The sequence below is a fragment of the Chroicocephalus ridibundus genome, chromosome 6 (assembly GCF_963924245.1).
Source record: "Chroicocephalus ridibundus chromosome 6, bChrRid1.1, whole genome shotgun sequence".
Classification (NCBI taxonomy): Eukaryota; Metazoa; Chordata; class Aves; order Charadriiformes; family Laridae; genus Chroicocephalus; species Chroicocephalus ridibundus.
The window spans coordinates 33,997,862-34,019,030 of record NC_086289.1 but is presented as its reverse complement, the minus strand read 5'-3'; the positions used below and the strand labels follow the sequence as shown (position 1 = coordinate 34,019,030).

The 21,169-nt window shown below is 43.1% G+C and overlaps 1 protein-coding gene across 3 annotated transcripts in view; it reads right to left on the bottom strand.

Annotated features, from left to right (window-relative positions):
- ARID5B (AT-rich interaction domain 5B) overlaps positions 1-21,169 on the bottom strand; it is a 122,137-nt gene that overhangs the window by 89,867 nt on the left and 11,101 nt on the right. For all 3 annotated transcript variants that reach the window (XM_063338942.1, XM_063338941.1, XM_063338943.1), the window contains one exon: positions 18,722-18,947. In XM_063338942.1, the coding sequence (XP_063195012.1) occupies positions 18,722-18,947 (226 nt within the window). The remainder of the gene's footprint in view (positions 1-18,721; positions 18,948-21,169) is intronic.

The window sequence follows — 21,169 nt, the reverse complement described above, 5'->3', positions numbered from 1 at the left end:
GACCGAAAAAAGTTTCAGATTTTTTTCTTGTATCTAAAGGCTATACCAAGGAGGCATATTCTGACATAAAAGTGGCTTTAAGAATGGAGCTATAAATATTCTTGTGTCGTACTTCATGAAATTCAATCCATCATGATGGATATTTCTGTTATAACATTATTACATGCCTAAACTCAATTGTATAATTGGATAGGGCCAGAAACAATAAGCTGGCATTGCTTTGTTACAGCATACTACAGCTTTAAAATACCTGTAATCATAAATCAACATACTTATTTGAAGTTCTGTCATGAAGCAGAACAGAAAAAGAAAAATTAGAATAAACTAGCTGGTAAAGAATCCCATTTTACTATCTCTAGAAACTGGAAGTTTTTACCGGTTTTGAGTCTCACCACCACTACAACTGGGATAGTCTTTCTCCTTTCTAGGTTGCCTTGAAAGGCACCTCCTCCAGAAAATTTTGCTCCTTTACGGCTTTCCAACACAACCGGCAGAGCTGCACTGAGGAATCCCGCTATTCCGTAGTAAGATGGATGCGACTGCATTGCAGCCGTTGGGACTAGGGTAATGGGGATCCGGGGCTGGAAGAGACAAAGCGATGCGAGCCCCTCGCAGCCAGCTGAACGCCTGGTGGGCCACAGGTTCAGGGGCTGAGTATCGGCCACCGCTGTCGGTCATGCTGGAAGTCCTGGAGGGAGACAGCTGAAGCCCCTCCTTGCTGTGGAAGCACTCAACTGAGCACTTTTTATCCCAGCTTGTGAAATATTTTCCTACTTATCCGCACAAAATAATTTACTAACTCCTCCCTGACCTTTCTGCACTTCTTACCTCACCACAGCCGGAATCAAAAGTAACCGACCTTTTCTTGCTCCTTTTCCACCCCCAGGACCTATAAGCGAGAGCCAGGGGGCAGCTTTGATGGACAGCCCCTGGATTTGGGGAGAGTTTGCTGCCTACTGGTTTACTTCTAATTATTGCTAAGCAACTTGTGCGGGGAGCTGGCCCTCGGGAGACCATCGCCCAGCTGAGGCAGAGGACCGAGCAGAGGTGAGCAGATGTGCCCGCCAGTGCCTCCCCCCAGCGTATGAAGCATCATGGAGTGCTTTGGGATGGGCCATTTCATGTTCCTGTAAGAGGCAAAAGCACTGATGGTGGCCGAGGCGTTTCCTCCCTCACCTAGAGTTCCGTAACAGTTCCCCAAACCTCATCCCCATCTACCTTCCAGCCGTGCAGAGCTTCATGCTCACTGCAGGCACCGGGCTACAGCACGGCTGAAGTTAATACTAAAACATGGATTCCTCCTACAGCTTCACTGAAAAAAAACCATTGCATTCACCAGGATGGAAATCTCCAAGAACCTTCTCATTCTGTTTTTCTTGCTGCTATTACAGGTGTTTTTTTTAAATCTCTTTTACTCCCCACTTTTTCTTTTGGTCTTTGTAGGTCTCAAACAAAATATTTTATTTCTTCTGATACTTTTGGCCAAGTGCTTTATGATTATCAGAGCAAAGCAACACATACAGTTGTGTCTAAACGCACAAGCACACATACATATACTCGCAGTTTCATTATAGATAATTATAGGTATATTCATACACAATAAAAGATACAATTACTGTAAAATGATTAAAAACCTTACTTTCTCAAATTCACAACTTTTACTCTCACACGCTCTGACATCATAAATTGGAGAAGTAGCCGAAAATAGGTAAGACTTGAATTTCTCTGGTCAAAGAATAAGAGAAAGAAAACCCCCTTCTCTTTCAATATATCTAAATAAGCAAAAAAATGGGGAAGAGGCAAGTCCACTAAAGCTCAGAAAAAAATACTAAAAGATAAAACCAAGTATAAATTAAAAGAGGAGATATAAATAGGTGATGTGAACAACTCTTGAGAACAAAAAAAGCATTTGATATCATCAGAGTTGGTGTCACAGGGTGGCTATTAACCGGCATAAACATTCATTTTCAGTCCCACTGAGTCACCCAGAAAAGCTGGCTCTCGAATAATGAGGCTGATGGAGTCTGAGATCCAGTTCTACTTTTCTTTACTCCAACTTGGAACTCTTGCACAATTACGATACAGAACGTCAGGGTACGATAAACAGAACTGAAAAAGGGAAAGAAAACAATTTTTTCCCCTACAAGTCAGGTTCAGTGCTTTTGCCTATTAAAGTAACCAAATATGTTTCTCTCTGAAATCAAAGCCAACAGGCAGCATGCCAGGCACAGTTAACAGATAAATCAATGTTCCCGAAGGGCGGGCTTTTTTGTTTTGGGGGGTTTCTGCCTGACAACAATCTTGCAGCGAGCAAACAGAACACCCACCGCACATCTTGTCAATCTACTCACATGAAATGGGGAAGGAAACGTGAATACTTTTGAAGATCTAGGCACTGTTTGGAAAAACTTCATGTTCTAACCTCCCTGTCAAAGGTCATGGTTTTCATAACTATGAAGTCTGCAGATATTGTAAAGCCCACTACATATAATGTGTAATTGCAGTTAATTTATCACTAAGGTCATTGTATACTAGCTGGGAATTTGTAAACAAGAATGAATCACAGGTTTCATTTTTGTGTCCCTTTCAAACTGGAAGACCTAACAGTTTCCTGTTCCAACATACGAAATAGTATTGCTTCTATAAACCTACTCGGGTCTCCTTGCCAGCAGTTTCCATTTAATTAAACTGACAGCAAAACAGGGCCCTTGCTAATGTGATCCAGACCAGTTTGCCTTCAATGTAAATTCTCAGGCATGAAATTACATCTGAAACAGACACAATAATCCCTCTATAACTTAGTCATAAGTTTAATCTATACTAAAATAACATTTTCTTTGTCTATACTGCAGTCCATTTTAGAATTCAGTGATCTTTTCTTCTTTTCCCAGCTGAAGTTCAGGGAATTATTCAACTTCCATTCATCTTACAGTCAATTCAGAATTTTCTTCTTGCCTGTAATTTATACATTCATTGTTGGTTTCTAGGTCATGGGTAGCAAAATAATCTCGCATGTGAGAAACCAGATTCGGGACCTACTTCAAACTTTCACTTTCTGGAAACGAAATAGGCTGGTAGCGCTATAAAACTAGTTCACAGCTGCTTAAAGCAATCGAACTTGCCTAAACCAACCGCCTGATCTTTCACACCGGTCCTCGGGTCAACTAGCTGTAAAAAAGAAAACTGATGAGATTTGTAGGTACCTTCAACAAAATGAAGGAGGGGCTGGGTGTTTGTTTAATGACCCATAACATTTCACTCTAGTGTAGAAATTCTCATCAGTACGCAACCGATGCACAAATTCCTACAATGCCCAGGAAGAACAGAATATGCAAAAGAATAGTTACTTATTGGGCAGTAACCACCATGTTCATGATAGGCAACTCAATAAATTGCAGGGTGCATTTATGCCCGACATTAAGCGAGATGGGAATTTCTGAGAGACGCGTTTTGTTCCTGGCCTGGGGGCTGCCGCCTCCTGCAGCAGCACCAGGACGAGCCTGGGGATGCTACAGCCCCCCTGCAATTCAAGCCTGTGATATCAGAGGGCTTTGAAAAACAGGGAGGGACGGTATCTAGAGCATAAAATCCGGAAAGGTCACAATTAGTAGGGGAAGGGCAAATAACCAAACTTTCCTTACTCAAGCCAGCGTGCGCCACAGCGGGGTCCTCACTGTGACCGCCAAGCCACACCTTTACACTTGACGGGACGAAGAAGCCGTATCTCTTTCAGTTAAAAAGTGATTGGAAAAAACGCTCTCCCAGACTCCCAACCTCGCAGACAAATCTGGGAATGACACTGGAGAAGCTGCTTTTCTTTGCTGCTCTGTGGATTCCTGATACTGGAAGAGTACAACACCCGCGCTCTGCTGCAGCAGGTCTCCGAGCTCAATGGGAATTACACAACACTTAGCCAGCAACACCCAGTGATACATCAGGACATACATTCTGAGACACTATGGCAGGATGGCCTGAACTTCAGAGTGCCTAGCAGTGACTGTCACCTCAACGTTTTGATCCTGGAAAGGAAAATCACGTCTACCGTGTGCAATCACATTTCTTGTGATGCCAGCCACGTATGTCCAACTAAAAATACATGCTGCCTAAGAAATGTTACATGATTTTAAGTAAGAAATTCACCACATGCCCGGCAAGGTGTGACACTTTTAGACAAATGCACTCAAAATGTTTTCAGAGGCTGGACAATAAAATTTCCAAACACTGTTGTCACGCTCTTCCTTTTCAAATAAGAACTTTAATTGCATTCTTTTCCTAAAAAGTAGAAAATGAAGTGCTTATTTAAGAAAACCCGCCATACACTAAGTAGGCTGACACTCTCGGGAAAAAAAGAAAATTTCATTTGTGCACCAGAAGACAACCGTCAACCATTAGCGTGGTCGGAAATCATTACAGGTCCTTCTGGCAAGTGCTGTTCTGCTGCACTGTTCATGAGGGTCTCTTGTTTTAGAAGCAACACTCAACAAGTGTTCTCCCAGTAAAAAGTATGTAAACCTTTTCTTGCTGTTATACTGACTTTGTCTACAAGGTAACGAGGGAAAAACTGTCTCAGAGAGAATAGAAGCCTTTCCTCATCTCTGCCCGTGAAGAATCAGCTCCCTGTGCTTCCCCGAGCCCACAGAGGTGGCAAAGAGGTACTGCTTTGTGCAACGCCGTACACGACTGGCCAAAGATGAGGGAACGAATGACTTTTCATACTAACATATACGGATTTGCCAGTATGGCTGATCAGTTAAAAGTCTCTCAAACAAGGCAGAGAAACTACCAGTGGAGTTTCTGCTGCAGAGGGTGAAAAATGCTCCCGTTCCATTTGTGCAAATACGCTGGGCTCATGTTATCAAACACATGAATTCCCATCCACACTCTCTCCGTTTCTCCTGCGCTCCCTGCCATCAAAATAGCAGGGACAAAACTGGCCTCATTTCCTGTGTATTTCATATAGACCTAAATGTTCTTAAGTATGTTTTCAGGGAATGTATTTTAAGGCTGCTACGCTCACTTCTGATCTCCTACTCTATGCTTTTAAGATATTAAATGGGCTTTACCCAATAAATCACATGTTTTGTGCCTTGGAATCATGTGGTATCTGAAATCACCAAAGGCTAAATCCTGGCCTATTCACACTCACTACGTGAAAGTTTGAGGGCCCAAGTCAAAAAAATAAACTAAAGGCTGAGCAACAACCTTCCCTGCTGGGAAGGCTAACAGAAAACCCCAAACCACACACACCAAAAAATCCCAGTGTCAAGGTAGAGAAGCAGCTCTTACTGCTATCTCCAGCAATCCTCATCCCAGTTCCCATTCCAGCATTGTACCACCTCTCTCTCACCCCACCATGGGAGGATCAAAGTTGAAGGTCATGGTGGAGTATGGCCTTGGCACTAGCCTTCTCATGCGTCCCAGGCTTGTCTAAAGCCTACAGAAAATGGCATTGACCCCTCAAAACTCGAGTGGGATGGTTATCCTGGAGGCTCTTTTCCTGTTGAGGGATGTAATAGCTGGGTAGGAAAAACAAAACAACTTGCTTTCTCTCAAAGTTTTCCACAAAGGCACACAGGAAGGGTCCACTCAATTTTCCTGCCACTCCATGCTGCTGCAAGGTTTGCTCTTGAGCACTGCAGCAGCAAGCCTAAGCCCACGGTACAACACTGAATGAGCACCACAAGAAATAGAAAAGCTCCTTCAAGCTTTCCTTACCGGAGCTGGAAGGCTCCCCTAAGGGAGCTGACGGGGCTGAACACCTCTCCCGGGAGCAATCCTCCTGCCCTGGCTCAAGCTGACCAGTCCACTCAAATACCAGGAGCCCTCCCACACACAAAACTACAGGATCTAATCTTTGATGTTTTACAATAGCACAAAGACAACATAAAACACACTCAAGAAACATTGTGGAAAATGTGCCAGCATTTTAAGGAACGCTCCCTTTGGACATGAAGCCTTTTTTAGCCAAACCACTACGATTTTGTTTTAGTGACTCATACAAATGGATTCTGGATTAAGGTTTAAAACCGGGATATTTTCTCTTCTGCTTCTAGGTTGACCTCGAGACATGTGAATGAAAAAATAGCAGGAAGAATATTAGGCTGGACTTACATTCACCAACAGACACTAAATAGGGATCTACTAAATTTGTACAGCTTAGCTGAAGTTTCAAATATATAATTCTGAAAATGCAATTTCTCCTTAAGTCGGGCTGGGCAAGGATCATAAAACTATAAAAAGATACTTTGTCCCTAAGGACTGCAAGAAGCTAATCATTAGCCACCCGTTTATAGTGTTTACCTTTTTATTACATTATTCTGATATTTTTCCTTTACAGGGACCTACTCCTTATTTCTACCATATGGGTAACAAAAAAGATCCACTGCCTCTAGGCAAAGTGTTTATAAAGACAAAGACATTTGCTAGATTAAAAGCAAACATACAAACAAAGCGTACATAAATTTGTGTTTGACTACTGTTGGGCATCTGGAATGGCACACATTTTCTTCGGAAAATTTTTCTTCCAGTTTTTTTTATACAAATGACAGTAAAATATGTACCCAGCAGCAAACCGAGAGGTCTAAATTTAAAACGTACTTTCAGACGACTTTTTCTTTTTTTTTTTCTTTTTAACTTCTCTTTTCCAAGGCGAGGGGGGGAGGGAGCTTGTACCGATGTTTTGAAGTACTGTAAGTTCTTTTGCCTTTTAACAGAAATATGTAAACAAGGTGTATGACTGTAGGGTAATGTTCTAGTCACAAAGCATTCAAGAGCAAGAGTGAAGCTATTTAAAGAATGGAGTATTCAATTCCTGAGGCCAGATGCTAGTATAAATATGAAACTATGTTCACACTGCAGATTAAATTATTTTTAGTTTCTGCATTTGAACTGCCAAAATTATTTGGGCTGGGTTTTGTTTTTTGTTTTTTTTTTTACTGTACCACAGAACTTATGGGGCCACATTTTTATGTATCTGAACAGAGGATCAAAAACACAAGCGTAAAAGGACTTTTTGGGCTATTTTCTCTGTGCAACAAAAACTAGAAGTGTATAGTGACATACACTGTCACAAGTAAGGGTCATTCAGGGAGTAAGAAAACTAAAAATAAAGATGGAGCTGAAACATTTGAGATTCTTGAAATAGATTTTTATAGTACCTTATCATTTAATTTTCATCCCACAAAGCCTTTAATCTGGAAATACTTAGTGTGAAAGAAAAGTGGAGACTGTGGTTTTAAAATAATTAAAGAGAAAAAACATGCATTAAGACTGCATTACACACTGTCTACCCGGTTTGCCACGAGAGCTCACACGGATATTGCTAAGAATACCAAGTTAAAGTCAGGAGTAATTAACTAAAAATGAATAATCAACAATCCCATGACTTCCTCACAGCAAAAACATGCATGAATCCAAGAGAGAAAGACAACGAAATAAACCAGGGATGATCGAAAGCAAACCCAGGCTCAGAGACTAGCTGGGTATCTCTGACACATGCTACAGCCTAAAGTCACCTACGAGGCTGACAAGGATCCCCCCCCCTTGCTGATGACCACTTCACTGTTGGGGTGGTTTTTTTGGTCCTGTAATTATCTTCTCTTTGCTTCATCACCTGGCAAAGATGGAAGGTCCAGGATGTATCTCAAGGACACGATTCATCTGCTGATGTCAGGGAGTTAGTCTACCAAGACACAAAAAGTAAAACAAGAACCGCATGGAGGGACGTCAACCAAACCATAGACCCTTCCCACTGCGAATACCACAAATGCCCTGGAAGGGCTGGATGTACATCCAGGAGCGTAAATCTGCGAGAAGGATGAGCAGAAAGACTGCAGCTTGGTCAGGGGAGAGACCTCCTGCAACACTAAGGAATGTGGAATTACTGAGCAGACTTGCTCTGCACCGTGCTCAACATGCATATTTTGCTGATGACTTAGAAGAAGGATGAGGCCAGTAAGACCGTACAGCTGGCTGGGGGAAGACGCTAGGAGGGGAAGGGGTCCTGAGGAGCCGGGGCTGTAACCCGTCTAATATTCCCATGTAATATTGAGATGTGTGAACCGACACTAAGTACCTGCGGAGACTCTGTCACCGCCCCAATTCAGGAAGGCAGGGGACACCAGGCTTAATTACAAACAGGTGACGTGAGACATGCTGAAAGCTGAACATGCTCTGGAATACCACGTCAGGTTTGGCCCCAGTTCCTAATTAACTGTTCTTATCAGGCACGGATCTCGTATCACAAGAGCGAAGCCTCCTTTTGGTGGACAGGCTGACAATCCCAGCCTTCCCTGGGTATTCACAACAAGCTTTTAAAATGCATTAGCCTGCACTTGAAAGAAACCTGGGACCAGAACATCTGGGCTTTGGTTGTTTCATTTCTCAGTAATAAAAAGTGAAAAAAATGATGCAGCTGTGGATAAAACGTCCAGGAACAGAGCAGCTACCTTGTCATCCTTTACCTATTTTCCATTCACTAGCCTCGTCCACGGGAGCAGAACAGGACATGAGGGGACTTGGAGGAGGACGAGAGGGAACGTTTCCCACTTTTTTCCTAAATTAGATTTTCGATTTGTTACAGGATCCTTGAATTGTACAACATGCGGGGATCTATTCCACTCATGACACACATGCATAACTCCCCTTGGCACTAATGGGAATGACGAACGTGTTGTGAGAGGAGAATTGCCCCCTAAAACTGCAGGAGTGTGAACAAGGTTGTAAATATATCTCAAGGTTCTGGTAACATTAGAAACCAGCCTAGCGTCTTTCTCATGGTTTATTATGATATCACCAAATCCCCTCTATGTATTTATAGCCTTGTAATTCACAATTATTCTGGGTCCATAAATGTTTTTGGCATCTGAATGTAGAACTGATACTATTATTTCACATATTATGGTACTGTCCGTGAATGCTAAATTTATTCCAGCAGAGACTCCTGGAGTTCATTCATCAGATATTTTATGCTACTGTTCTTTTAATGATTCATTTATCCTTAGTAATATTTGTATTCTGAAGTGTGGCGTCTCCAGCCGACAGCACAATGCTCTGCTGAATTATCTTTTTCTTTCACAGCATAACAAAGTAGAGCACAGTCAAATTGAAGATGGCCTTTAGTACACTGTCAGAACAATACTGCTTACCAAGCATATCCAGACACATTTCTCAAACCACATGTAATGCTCTGGCTGCCAACATGCTCATAAAGTCATTAACCGGCATCTTAAAATGAGGGTGTGATACATATATTTAAATGTTTAGGAAAATCAGATGTGTGCTCTTCTAGAAGCTTATTTTGAATTTCAGCTTCTACATGTATCAATTATGCAGCAGCTGCGCAGATGCAAAAATGCACCTTGATTTTTCACAAGCTGCTAAAATATACTCCTGCTAAAATAATACACATTATCTATCAGTAAAAAAGCTTCTTTATAGCATTAAGTATTTGTCCTTCACAATGTAGCAGAGCAAGAGAGACCCAAGCTGAAGGTTTACAGTGCTGAGGATTCATTTTTACAAGCAAATTATTATTAGCAGTAAAATTAAGGAGGAACTTATTTTACATGGTACAGATTTTACTAAATGAAGTAAATAAAGGTTATGCCACAATGCTCTCCAATACAAAACCTACCCGGTAAGTTACAATCCATGCTGTTACATTTTTTAAATACACCCTTTCTCTGTCACCCACTCCCACAAACTGCACTGCAATTTATACATACACTAGGTTTAACCCCTCCCTTCCCAAACACCCTCATCTATCAATGGTCTCATCACGCAAGGATCACCAAGCCAGCAGAGAGAAGCGTGAAGCAAATTAACAAACAGAGATTAAGAAGTCACAATATTGATACCCAGAGTCTTAAAACTCGGTTTAACAAGGGCAAGGATGCCAGAACCACAGTCTCCTGGGCACCCACACGGCCCCTTCTTGGTATGGGTACGCAACGCTTTAGGAGATGCCTGGGCTGCCCGTGTTGGGAAGGCAGGTTTGCTACTGCCCCACGCAGGCGCGGGAGCCAAGCCCCTTCCCACACTCTCATCCAACACCTTTCTTGTCTTTCCAGCCAGCCCATCTCCCACCTTCCCTTGCCTGCCCAAGCAAAGCTCCACCCCGGCAAGCTGAGGGCCCATTGCCTCCTGTTGCTGAGGTCCCCACAAACGCCAACATGGCCATTCGCTGCTATTACAGCCCCACACAGCTTGGGGGGCAGCCCAGCTTTTGCTCCTGTGTGACTCTGTCCAAGCAAATGATCTTGTGAGAAGAGGAGACACGGGAGAAAAAGCAAGCCTCCTCCTTCAATTTCAGATGCACAAAGGATGCTTTCTCTGACAAAACCCCACGGCATGAGATAGGCCATCTATAAGAAGATGAATATTGTATCTCAGAGAACAAGCAGAAGCCTTTCCGCAACACAGCAGTCAGCACCGGACTAAGATATTTAGGAAGACAGACGATGACAGGTCAGGCACGTTGCAGTGCGCCTGTAAACAAAAGGCACACTGCGACTTTCTGGGCACAGGAGTAACGAAGAGGCAACTTGGAAGAGCAACTTGGAAGGGAGATGCTGCATAATCCAGGTCTGGCTTTTCTCCTCCCTCCCTGGAAGGGAACTGACACCCAGGTCTGGCCACGGTGGCAACAGCACCCACAGAAGAGCCTGAGCGTCTCAGCACGGCAGCACAGGTCGCAAGCCAGAATGATTCATTAGCTGGTACAAAGACAGCTTCGACTTGATTAACGGAGTACTCGGAGTCAAAGATGACCGTAGGACTCCAAGTCCTGGGCTCCAGGAACGCAGAATTACAGCACAGGAAAGCAGCCAGGCAGGAAAAAGGGAACGTCCTCGGGGCCCACCCAACTATACCGCAACGCTATATAGGTGCCGGGTTTACAGAGCTCGGTACTCAGCCAATTTTTGGCTGTCTGGGTGGAAAGGATACAACGCAGGAAAAAAGCGTCGATGATCTATGAGGGACCAAAAGCTCCAAGCAGCAACCATGGCACACAGAGGAGACCGCTGATCACCTCCCTCCATGGCGCTGGGCAAGGGAAGCGCAGGGACACAAAACAATAGACGTCCCAAACTGGGTCCCCCTGGGACCCAGAAACAATATGGGCAGGGACAGGAACTAGAGGGAAGGCTAGGGAGGAAAACGGCACCCTCTAAACCCAAAAGTTAAAAAGAAAAAAAGAAAAAAGCAAAAAAAAAAAAAAAAGAAAGGCAGACATTGAGATAAAGTCAGACTCGGAGCACAGCAGCGCTGCACCAGGAGGCACACGTTTCCAGTTACTGGAACAAAACCTCATGGTCAGTAAGAATTAAATGCAAGATCCAACAGTGACTAGAAGGGAAAAAATCCTGGAGAGCAGACACATGTGGGTTATTACACAGCCTGGCAAGGTCAATCTCGGTGCTAAAAACAGACAAAAATAAAAAAAGCTGTCAAACATTTTTAAAGGGACACTGTCCCACACTGGCCACTTTGACACTGTCTGTGAATGGTCCTTATTTTTTATCTACTTATTTTGTAATTATGTAGGCTGCTCCTGTTCCAACCAGAGGCTGCAACAAAACTCATTGATGGTGCAAACTGCTGCAACTTTGGCTTTACGAGAACGTGGGGTAGTTCCTTGTAGCTTCACAAGGCAATAAAATTTAACTCTTACTCTTCCTCCTCCCCTGTTTTGCAGCAGTGATTCCTTCCCTGATGCCTCTGAATAGACCAGAACTGCAATTGCAAATGGCTGTGCTCTACACCAACGACAAAGTGCCCTGTCATACCAATATATAATTGAAAATGCTGACACAGTGACAACTGCTATCAGCACAATTCTGATAATCATGTTAGCTTGCTCCTGCTGCAGGAACCGGTGGGGGTAGGGAACAGGCACTGTGATTTAGGGGCTACCTAGAGAGAAGTTATGTGGGATTTTGTTTACATTTCTTGGCAGATCATCCGCGTTTCAAAGAACGAAATACCCACCTCCTCTATTCCCAGGGGCAACGCTACCACCCCCCCCTTTTATAAGACCTCAAAGGCGGGTCAAAGTTTGAGAAGAAATCCAAATTTTACTTCTTTGATAAGGCACGCTTGAAGTTTGAGATGTGTCGTGCTAAAACTCCTTTCAAGAGACACAAATAGACGAGGCTCAACACAATCCAGTGGTGAATGAAAGGCTTCCATAGCCAGTGCTGCATATTAAAATGTTTTTGTCACCCCCATACGCTTCCACTGTAATGAAGTAGGCTGTCCCCAGAGAAAGGAAGAAATTAACAGCACTTAAATCATCCCAGCATTGCTGGGCAAACACGTGGCCTCGGGAAGGACCAGGTGGCTACAGACAACCTCCCGAGGACCCCGCCAGCTCCTCCCAAGGGAGGCTGGGGAAGGCGCAGAGGAGAGGAGAGGTGGCTCAAGAGAGGGGCAAGTGAGGAGGGGGAGCCCCAAAATGCTACTGGAGATAAGGTCACCTCCATGAAAAAATACGTCATTCTCACAGAATTATTGGGGGTACATCACATCCCCTTTCAGCATCTGAAAGGCAGTCAGCAACTAGAGACGATGAGCATTAGTTATCTTAAACCAACTGGCTGACAAATAATAAAAATAAACATTGATCTTGCCCTCCTCACACAAGGCCGGACAAAATTGTCTGTCTGCTCAGCACCTCAGCTTATCTCCAATCCCAAACATGTTAACACTAAAGGTAAGCAGTAACTAAACCAGAAGATGCAGAACCAAAGGAAGCCTTCCTGCCCGGCGGCCCCTCTGAGCGGCAATCCCAGCAGCGCGGCTCCGCAGCCTGACGGTGCTCTGGTTCCGCTGTAGCAGCGCGGGCATTTGTGCTAGGAGCTGCACAAACACAAGAAAACACCTGGCCACGGCCCGTTTTCCCCAAGGGAGATGTCCTCCTCCATTCAGGCTCCATGGAGCACAACCGACAAGTCATGTAATAGCCTCATCTACAGCAAAAGAGCTGTTATCAATTGAGCTGGTTAAAATGAGTTAGAGAGGTCACTCTGACCCACAAGACAAAAACCAACACAGGTTGCACAAGGGCAGAGAGGGGAAAATGGGATAATGGGACACTTACAGGAGCTTTAGCGAGATCAAAATGGCATTCAGCTAGGGCAATGCAGACAGGAAGGCAGAAGGAAGAGTCAAAAAGTGCAGACAAACAGAGAAGAAGGGGAGGGGAAGAGAGTTAAAGGCATGACTTAGGCACAAAATATCCAAAGTAGCTGTACTCTGAATAGCTAACAATTAGTTGGTCAGAAAATTATTGCATCAAGTTAAGCCAGGCGAGCCTGAACTCAGCTGCACACGACAGACAATGAAAAAGGAGAGTCGGCGCCAGTTCAGAAGTCACCGCAAGTGTCTGAGCACACTACAGCTGCAGATTATCAGTTTCGATAATATTATAGTTTGAGTACATTACGACTTGATAATCTTCATCTGGAGAAGCCATGCCTGTTGCAAGGCCACTGGTAAGTGAACTCCGAAGGGCCACGCAACAGCCCAGTGTGCGCCGGGGCCGGGCACGGTGGCTTCTGGGACACCAAGGGATCACAGCACCTTCCTGTGAGACAGCTCATCCCCGCTCTGCGTCTCCTTCCAAAATCACTGCTATCTGCCATGGATCGGCCAATTTATATGGTAACACAAGATCCGATGAGGAGCTGGGATCTCCCATATGAAGCTATGCAAATTATGAGACTGGTAAAGAAGAGAAGGAAATGAGAGGGTGAGCCGGTCCTGCAGCATCCAGCCCCTGGCCGGCAAGCTCTGCTGGAGGGTTCGAAAGAGAGAAGTAGGAAACAACTGCTGGAAAACCACCTATGGACTAGAAAAGGGTGACTGCTAAAACACTGTCAGCTGGAAGCAGTATCTGATTTTCCTGGATTTCACAGAGAACAAAGATCCAGATTCTACACCCCAAAATGCATGACTGTGGGGAATGAAAGACAGGACAGGACTGATTGCTAAATTTTCCTTGGGCTCTCCCACCCTGGACCCAAAGAACCAGTAAGTGCAGCAAAAAACCCTTCAGTAAGCACCAGAATTTGCTCATCCCCATTACTAATGCTACCAGTGCAGGAACGGGAGTGTGCACAGTGCCACAACCTCGACCACCTATTTTGGTATGATGAAGACCCATAAAGGATGGATAAAGAGAGTGGCAATGACAGTTTGGGGACCAGACCCAGAGCTCTGTCATGCCACAACATCCCTCGTGAGCCAGAGGGATGCAGGCTGCTGGGCAGGGGCACCAGCGCAGGCACAGGGACCATTTGTTCCTCAGCTAAACCCAGGCAGTGCCGCAGCCCAGCCTAACCCAAACCAACGGAGCCGGCGAGCACTAAATTCAGTCATTTTCCCCTCAGCCTCTTCTCTCAATTTCAGCTCTGACTCCTCTATCTTTTATTTCTTTTTCTAAAGACACATTTAGAGATGAAACCATTCATAACTGCCTATCCACAGACAGTTTGTGGCAGCATAATTGACAATGAGTCTGCTGCAAAAATGAAAATGCTGTTTTAATAACCTTGGCCTAAAATACATTCTGTTGTATGCCTCAAAGGGTTTCAATAAAAAGTCAACCTGTAGAGACATATTTTCTTGGCTTAAACAACAATCCAAAGCATATAAATGTAGTCCAACTATAATGACATATTTATAGGCCAATAAAGCTTACACTGCAGCTTTCATACTTCACTTAAAGGAAGTCTGTAAGAAGCAGTGTTATATAAAATAATTTGAATTTTTTTTTTTTCCAAACTATAGCCCAAGGAATACAAATATGCAACTTTGCCATATTTAACCAATAGTGTTTACATTGCTTAGTTGCTAAAATTTTGTAAAATGAAATAATTCCTCATTTGGTGACTTCCCACTGGTTTACCAAATATGGGTATACAAGTCCATTTATTACAAAGAAAAATCCCCTAAATAATTCTAAAGACAAAAATAAATAACTAGCGGCCTTAGTAGTGAATGATTTAATCAGACCAATTCTTCTGGAAAAACAGGTTCTCATGTTCATTATGAATAATACATTCCTGAGCAACTCTATTTTTATATGCTGCGTTGTTGTTATTCTTTATTTTTCTCAACATTTGAAAGAAATATTCAGAAAGCTATAAATAGTCTTAAGACATAAACTGCTAGCATTCAATATTGACATATTTGTAGAAAGGGACAGAATGTATAACATAAATACCTGAACAGGCAGAAAGAAATAATTCTTAAAAATCATTTTTCAGGCTGAAATCTTGAAGCTCATACAAAAAAATGCCATTGCTAGATCTTTTATTTAATACAGTCCTAAGGAAAAGTTCTGCATAATTCACTAGTGATAAAAACAATGGCATTTTACAGAAAAAAACCCAACAGTTTCTGCAGAAAAGAAAGGCAAAGAGAAAAGAAAAAGAGAAAAAAGAGACAAGAGGAAAACAAGAGAATTAAAAAGAAAGAAAAAGAGAAGAGAAAAAACAGCAAACAAAAAAGGAGATAGAATCTGAATTAAGGTCAACTTTTAATTATAGGTGCATGGTTTCTCCAGGTTGTGGATTAACCAGGTGTCGCCTCGGTTTTGACCGAGTGCCCCAGAGCATATGGTACAGGGTATATACACTGCTCACACGAGGCCCCACTTTGCCCCGTTGTTGTTTAAAGCTGCCCCGCTCCCAACACCAATGTGTTCAATTAAGTGTGTCACTTCTGTGGTTCTCTATCAATCAGCCATGTTTTCATTTCATCCGGGTTATTTCACCCTTCACCACTCCTGGATGCTGTGTGAAAACTGATTTGGTTTCTTCTGTAAAGTTTCTTTGAGCTCTTTGGTAGGGATATAATTTCCTATTACCTTCTACAGCTCGTTTTGAAAAACATCTAGTAGGAAAAATTTCAGAATCTACTCACTTTTATGGGATTTTCCTGTAATGGAAACATGCCATTTCATAGGAAAAAAGGGGTCCAGGAGATCACTTTGTTTATCTAGACCTTTTCAACACCTGGTTCAGCAACTTCCTCATCCACAGCCGGGGTTAAACGCGGGTGTCACTAGCAGACTCACGCATGGCCCGCCAGACTAACACAAGACGGGATTTGTTCCCTTCAGACCCAAGTCCTGTACAAAGCAGTCTGCCCCAGACAGCCACCCCACTCTGCCCTGTGGGGAAGCCCTCCATGAAACATCCCCATGGGCGCAGCACCGAGGACCCGATTAGGAGGAGACTGGTGTCGCAGTGGTGGGAGGAGGTGGAGGTGCCGATCATCTCTCCATTTGGGCTGATTAACCTCGCTAATATCGCTGTGCTGATGCTCTCACCTGAGGGACCTTTGTGTGACACTGCACTGAGTTCCCTCACAGTTTACAACCCTATTTTAAGAGAAAAACTACCCCATCCCATTGTGCTGGAGACCTACTGCAGCAGTTATCGCTAGTAAATTTTTGATCACTGCGGCGGAGCGTTGCTTTGTTGGCAAGATGCTGAGTATTGGAAAAGGTCTGTGGGCACGCGTTATAACAGGCAGTAAACCTGCCATTTTGACAGCAGAGAAGATACAACACGGGCAGCTCAAATCTGTGCGCCTTGGACACTGCAACTTTATACTACTGCCTTTGCCTACAGCTGGGGAGATGGCAACTCCCAGAGCACAATGTCAACCTTGACCGACCACTCAGAATGAGAGAAGTGACTCTCCTTCACCTGGTTGGGTTAAGCCAACCACCAGACCTCATGGGTTGCCTACAGGACACAACCAAATAGGGGCTGCTTCACAAGCAATGAAGATCACCATTCTTCTGAGCTTTTCTCAGCTCTGGGAGGAAAAATATGCTTAAATTCTTGGGCTTTCAAGTAGTGAAAAATCATCTTACTACTACATTTAAAAAATTTATGTGATTGCCTTTCATGGGTTAGATCAGTTGTTTGTATCAATGTGCCTAATAAACTACAGGTCTTCCTGAAATTCTGGTTTCACTCCCGGCAACCAGTAACAGGGAAGAAAAAGGCAATCACAATCAAACATTAGTCAAAATACCCTTTTCTACTAGGGGAAAAAAAAAAAAAAAAGACCCAACAATAAGCCAGAGCCACCAACTGAAAAAGAGCAACATCAGAATGTGGGTTATCAAAATTATACCATATAGTTTGCATTCCATAAGCGTTTTCAGTATAACCCCTACTTTCAAAGGCTTAACATACAACTATAGGCTTTAGGCTTAAAGATAATTTTCTTTGGCTCCAAGGGTAGATAATAGCAATTTCATAACTTACCACAAGGGTTTTTTTGTTTGTTAAAAACAAAAACAAGAAAACATTAACACACAAAAGTTCTGTCTGAAAAACATTAAGATTCTTTTAACACAACAAACAAATGCAAATAAATGTAGCAAGTAAAAAAGATGCCAGGGCAATAGCAGAGAAAATTACTGCATGTAATTATGAACCAAAAGAAACCACACAGAAGAGCAAAGGAAAAGAGAAAGAATTGCATGGTTTATTTTTTTTCCTGGAGATGTAATGAAAAATAAGATCAAATTCCAATTTTACTTCAATCTTCCAACCTACATATGTAATGGCGAAACACAAGATTGACAAAATCACTTCACCATTTGATAAGATCAGAAAATCCAGATGCAGAAGATAAATCCTCCAAGACAGGTCTTCAGCTTAGCATAACTTGGCTTTGATGCCAACACAGTTGAACCATTATAAAACCAAACTTGTCCCTGCATCTCCTGTTCACGTAGCTGCAAAAGCATTTCCTCACATGCATCAGCCTTAGCTTTTAATTTCTTACCTTTCCACCCATTATGGCCTAAATCTGATGCTCTTCAAACTTGGAACATTTGCTGAAAGCTTGGTACAACAGAGAAATGACCCTAGAATGCACTTCAAAGCGCCGTCTCCGACAGCTATTACGCATCCAAGGTCTCAATACCACAAACAGGCACGTTTACCTACAGGAGACCCATCTCCCTCAGACCTTGCACCCCCATCATGGATTTGAGAGGTGTGACTGCCGGCGCACCAAAGCAGCAAGCATGTCTGTGACCACCTGAAGTAGCAGAGCTACCATTTCCCTCCCTAAAGACAGACAGGGAGAGAAAGCACAGGTCTATCTGGAGAGAAGACTGGGGTGCTCGCAGAAGCCTATGCTGTATAGTGACATAAAGCTCACAAGGAAACGCTACGGAAGCTATGGAAGGGACATCTCACCGCGAAACGAGGCACAAAGCTGACCGTATGGAGACAGGACATGCACCAGAAGCAGGTGGCAATGCTGCACTTCCAGAAGATTGGATGTGGGAAGTGAAAGGCCTCTGCTCTCCCCTGTCTGTCGGAAGACGCCTCGGGAAGACGTGTCACGCTCCTCTGCCCACAGTGCACAGCTCTGACCTGATCCCCTGGGAAAGCCCTTGACAATTACTTCTGCGTGCATCTCCAGGGTTTGAGCCTAGTGCTCAGGGACGTGTCTATGGAGCAGACAGGTATCACAGAGCTGCCCCACGCTAGTCTCGAAGGAGCCTGCAATGAGCTCACCACCACCCATCCCGCTCGGGTATCTCATCACCACACCTCCGCCTGGAGCACACAGACATACCTTGGGAATCGGCGACGGCTCAGCAGGATCAGGCTCATCTGCCTTCGAACGACGCTCACCCACGGGCCCCTCCCCACGGGAGAAAATAAGGGATACTCACCAAGGTCAGCCTTTTCCTTCAGGATGTCTTTGAAGTTCAAGCCGCTGTTGAGTGTGGATTGTCTGTACCTCGTCAAGGCCTCCTTCTGCCCATTCTTCCCCCCATCCATGGGCTTGACCGGCTCAGCCCGGAAACCACACTTCCACTTGGAGAAATCGGACTGTGCCCATTTTGCCAAGTCCTCGAGCTTCACAGTAACTTTCTCTGAAACAGCGATAACTTCATCCTGCAAGAAGCGGTCAAACGAGAATACGACACGTCACGCGGGGCTCCACAATGACTGATAAACCCGTAACACTGACCCCCCCTATACCCCGCTGGAAAAGCCTATCTTGATGCTGGCAGATTAATTTTCCTGTAATACAGAAAAGCTAGTACTTCATCTATTCCTCCTGCCATCTAAGCGGAAATATAAATTGTTTACTCAAAACGAATACACATGATGTAAAGACAATTTCTAGGACCAGGGCAATGATCCTAAAAGGCATTTGAAATGCAGGTTGCCAAATCACATTCTGTGTAACCCAAAGCCTTGAGGGAAAGTTTGTTTTTTAGGTGCAATTAGCTGCAAATGTAAAAATTCATGGCTGGATGACTAATGGTTATAGCTAGTCCTGAAATAAATGGACTAAGTAAATCTCAGATTCTTGGAACTCTGACTCACCAGAAAATTCCTGTGTTTATGGTACATTTTCCCTTGGCTTATACACAAATATTGAATTTAACTTTTGTCCTAAAAATTAAATAAAACTGTGATGTAATCCCAAAAGAAATACTACATAAATGTTATGTGCTTCCCACCAAAAGAAACTTGCACATTCTCATGTTTCTTAAAACCTTTTTCAAGATCAGAACTGTAATTTTTTTCCCTTCTTAAACATACATTCTAAGAAAAGCACTTAAACTTAGTTTAGCCTCCAGAACATATACTCGAATTAAACAGCTCTAATTGCTGAATTTTATCCTTCCAGGAAACAATCAACTCCTCTCAGTCATGATGAATAAGCAGAATGTTTTATAGCTGACTCCAGCGAGTAAGGGCTGAAGAAAGCCTCAAAAAATAAACAAACAAACATACACACATATCCAGCAAGATACACTCCAGATTTTTTAGTTAAAACAGCAGAAATAATTTATGTTGTAATGAGATCTGGCTGCACACCACACCTTGCACACCGCAGATTTCTAGTGCTAAATAAGGTTACAGGTTCTTGAAATAAAATAAACCGGAATCCAGTTTTTCTCTCAAATAAACACAAGTATTTGTGATGGGGAGAGAAATTCTTTGAGTTATTAAACAAAGAGAAAAGCACGATTGATTCTCTCTGTGTGTTTTTTTTTTCCCCACTGAACACATTCCTCAGGAAATAAAATACTGCTCAATAGGGAAAAAAAAAAAGCTTTATTGTGATAAGTTACACACAATACAAAACCTGAAGTATCTCTGGTAAAAAAGCAGATCTGATATTCCACTCTCCCTTACATAATACAAAATCATTTTATAAGCAGGCACCTTCGTTACACTTAGTGCAATAACAAGTATTTGGTCAGAAACAAATGGCATGCTTATATGCTAAGCAAGCTTGTAATAAAATCTTTTCCTTTATCACTGCACAGTGTAAGAGCTTCCACCGAACAACAAACAATAACGGTGATGTTTTAAATCTCTGTTTATGACAAACGTCAATACTTTGTAAACAAGCGTTGGGTACTACAAAGTACAATTTCAATGGATGGTTTCACCCAATTTCATTACACCATCCACTCGAAATAAAAAAGCTGTAGTTGCTATGCATTTTATAGCTATTACACAGTGATTATTAAACGTCAGGATGGAAAAAAATATAAAATATAAATATCAGCCTGCCTGCAGACAGTCTCAGCAGTTTCTGGGTGAAGTCCTCTAATTTAGGATGTTGAATACCATCACTAGCTACTACACAATTTCTAATATTCAACACTAGAGAAATCTATTTAGCAGCAGTTTTAATAAAAACCTGACTTGGAGATCAGACGTGTTTTTGGTTAAAATATTATTTTCCAAATAGCTCTCATGATCAAATGATTATGATTTCAATTACTAGTTTCTTCATATCCTTTCCAAGAACTGGTATGACTAATTTTGGCTGGCATACAAAGTAAGCCGAGCAGACAATTTATTAACCAAAAGAAAAGTACAATCACTATTACATCATCAATGAATAAACTTGTTTTCGAGAATACAACCTTCGCACACACGCACATGATGTGTACACGGGGGGGGAGGGGGAAGGAAGGAAAAAAAAGAAAATAAAAGAAACTCCACTGTAACTAGAGCGAAGCGATGCCAGTGTGCTCACTGCTAGGCTGGGCCTTGCAACGGCAGCACCCGCCTCATGGCTGCCGGGCCAAGGGGCCCCATCTATCGCCCACCTGCAGCCCCGCCACCACCAGCTCCCCAAAACCCAG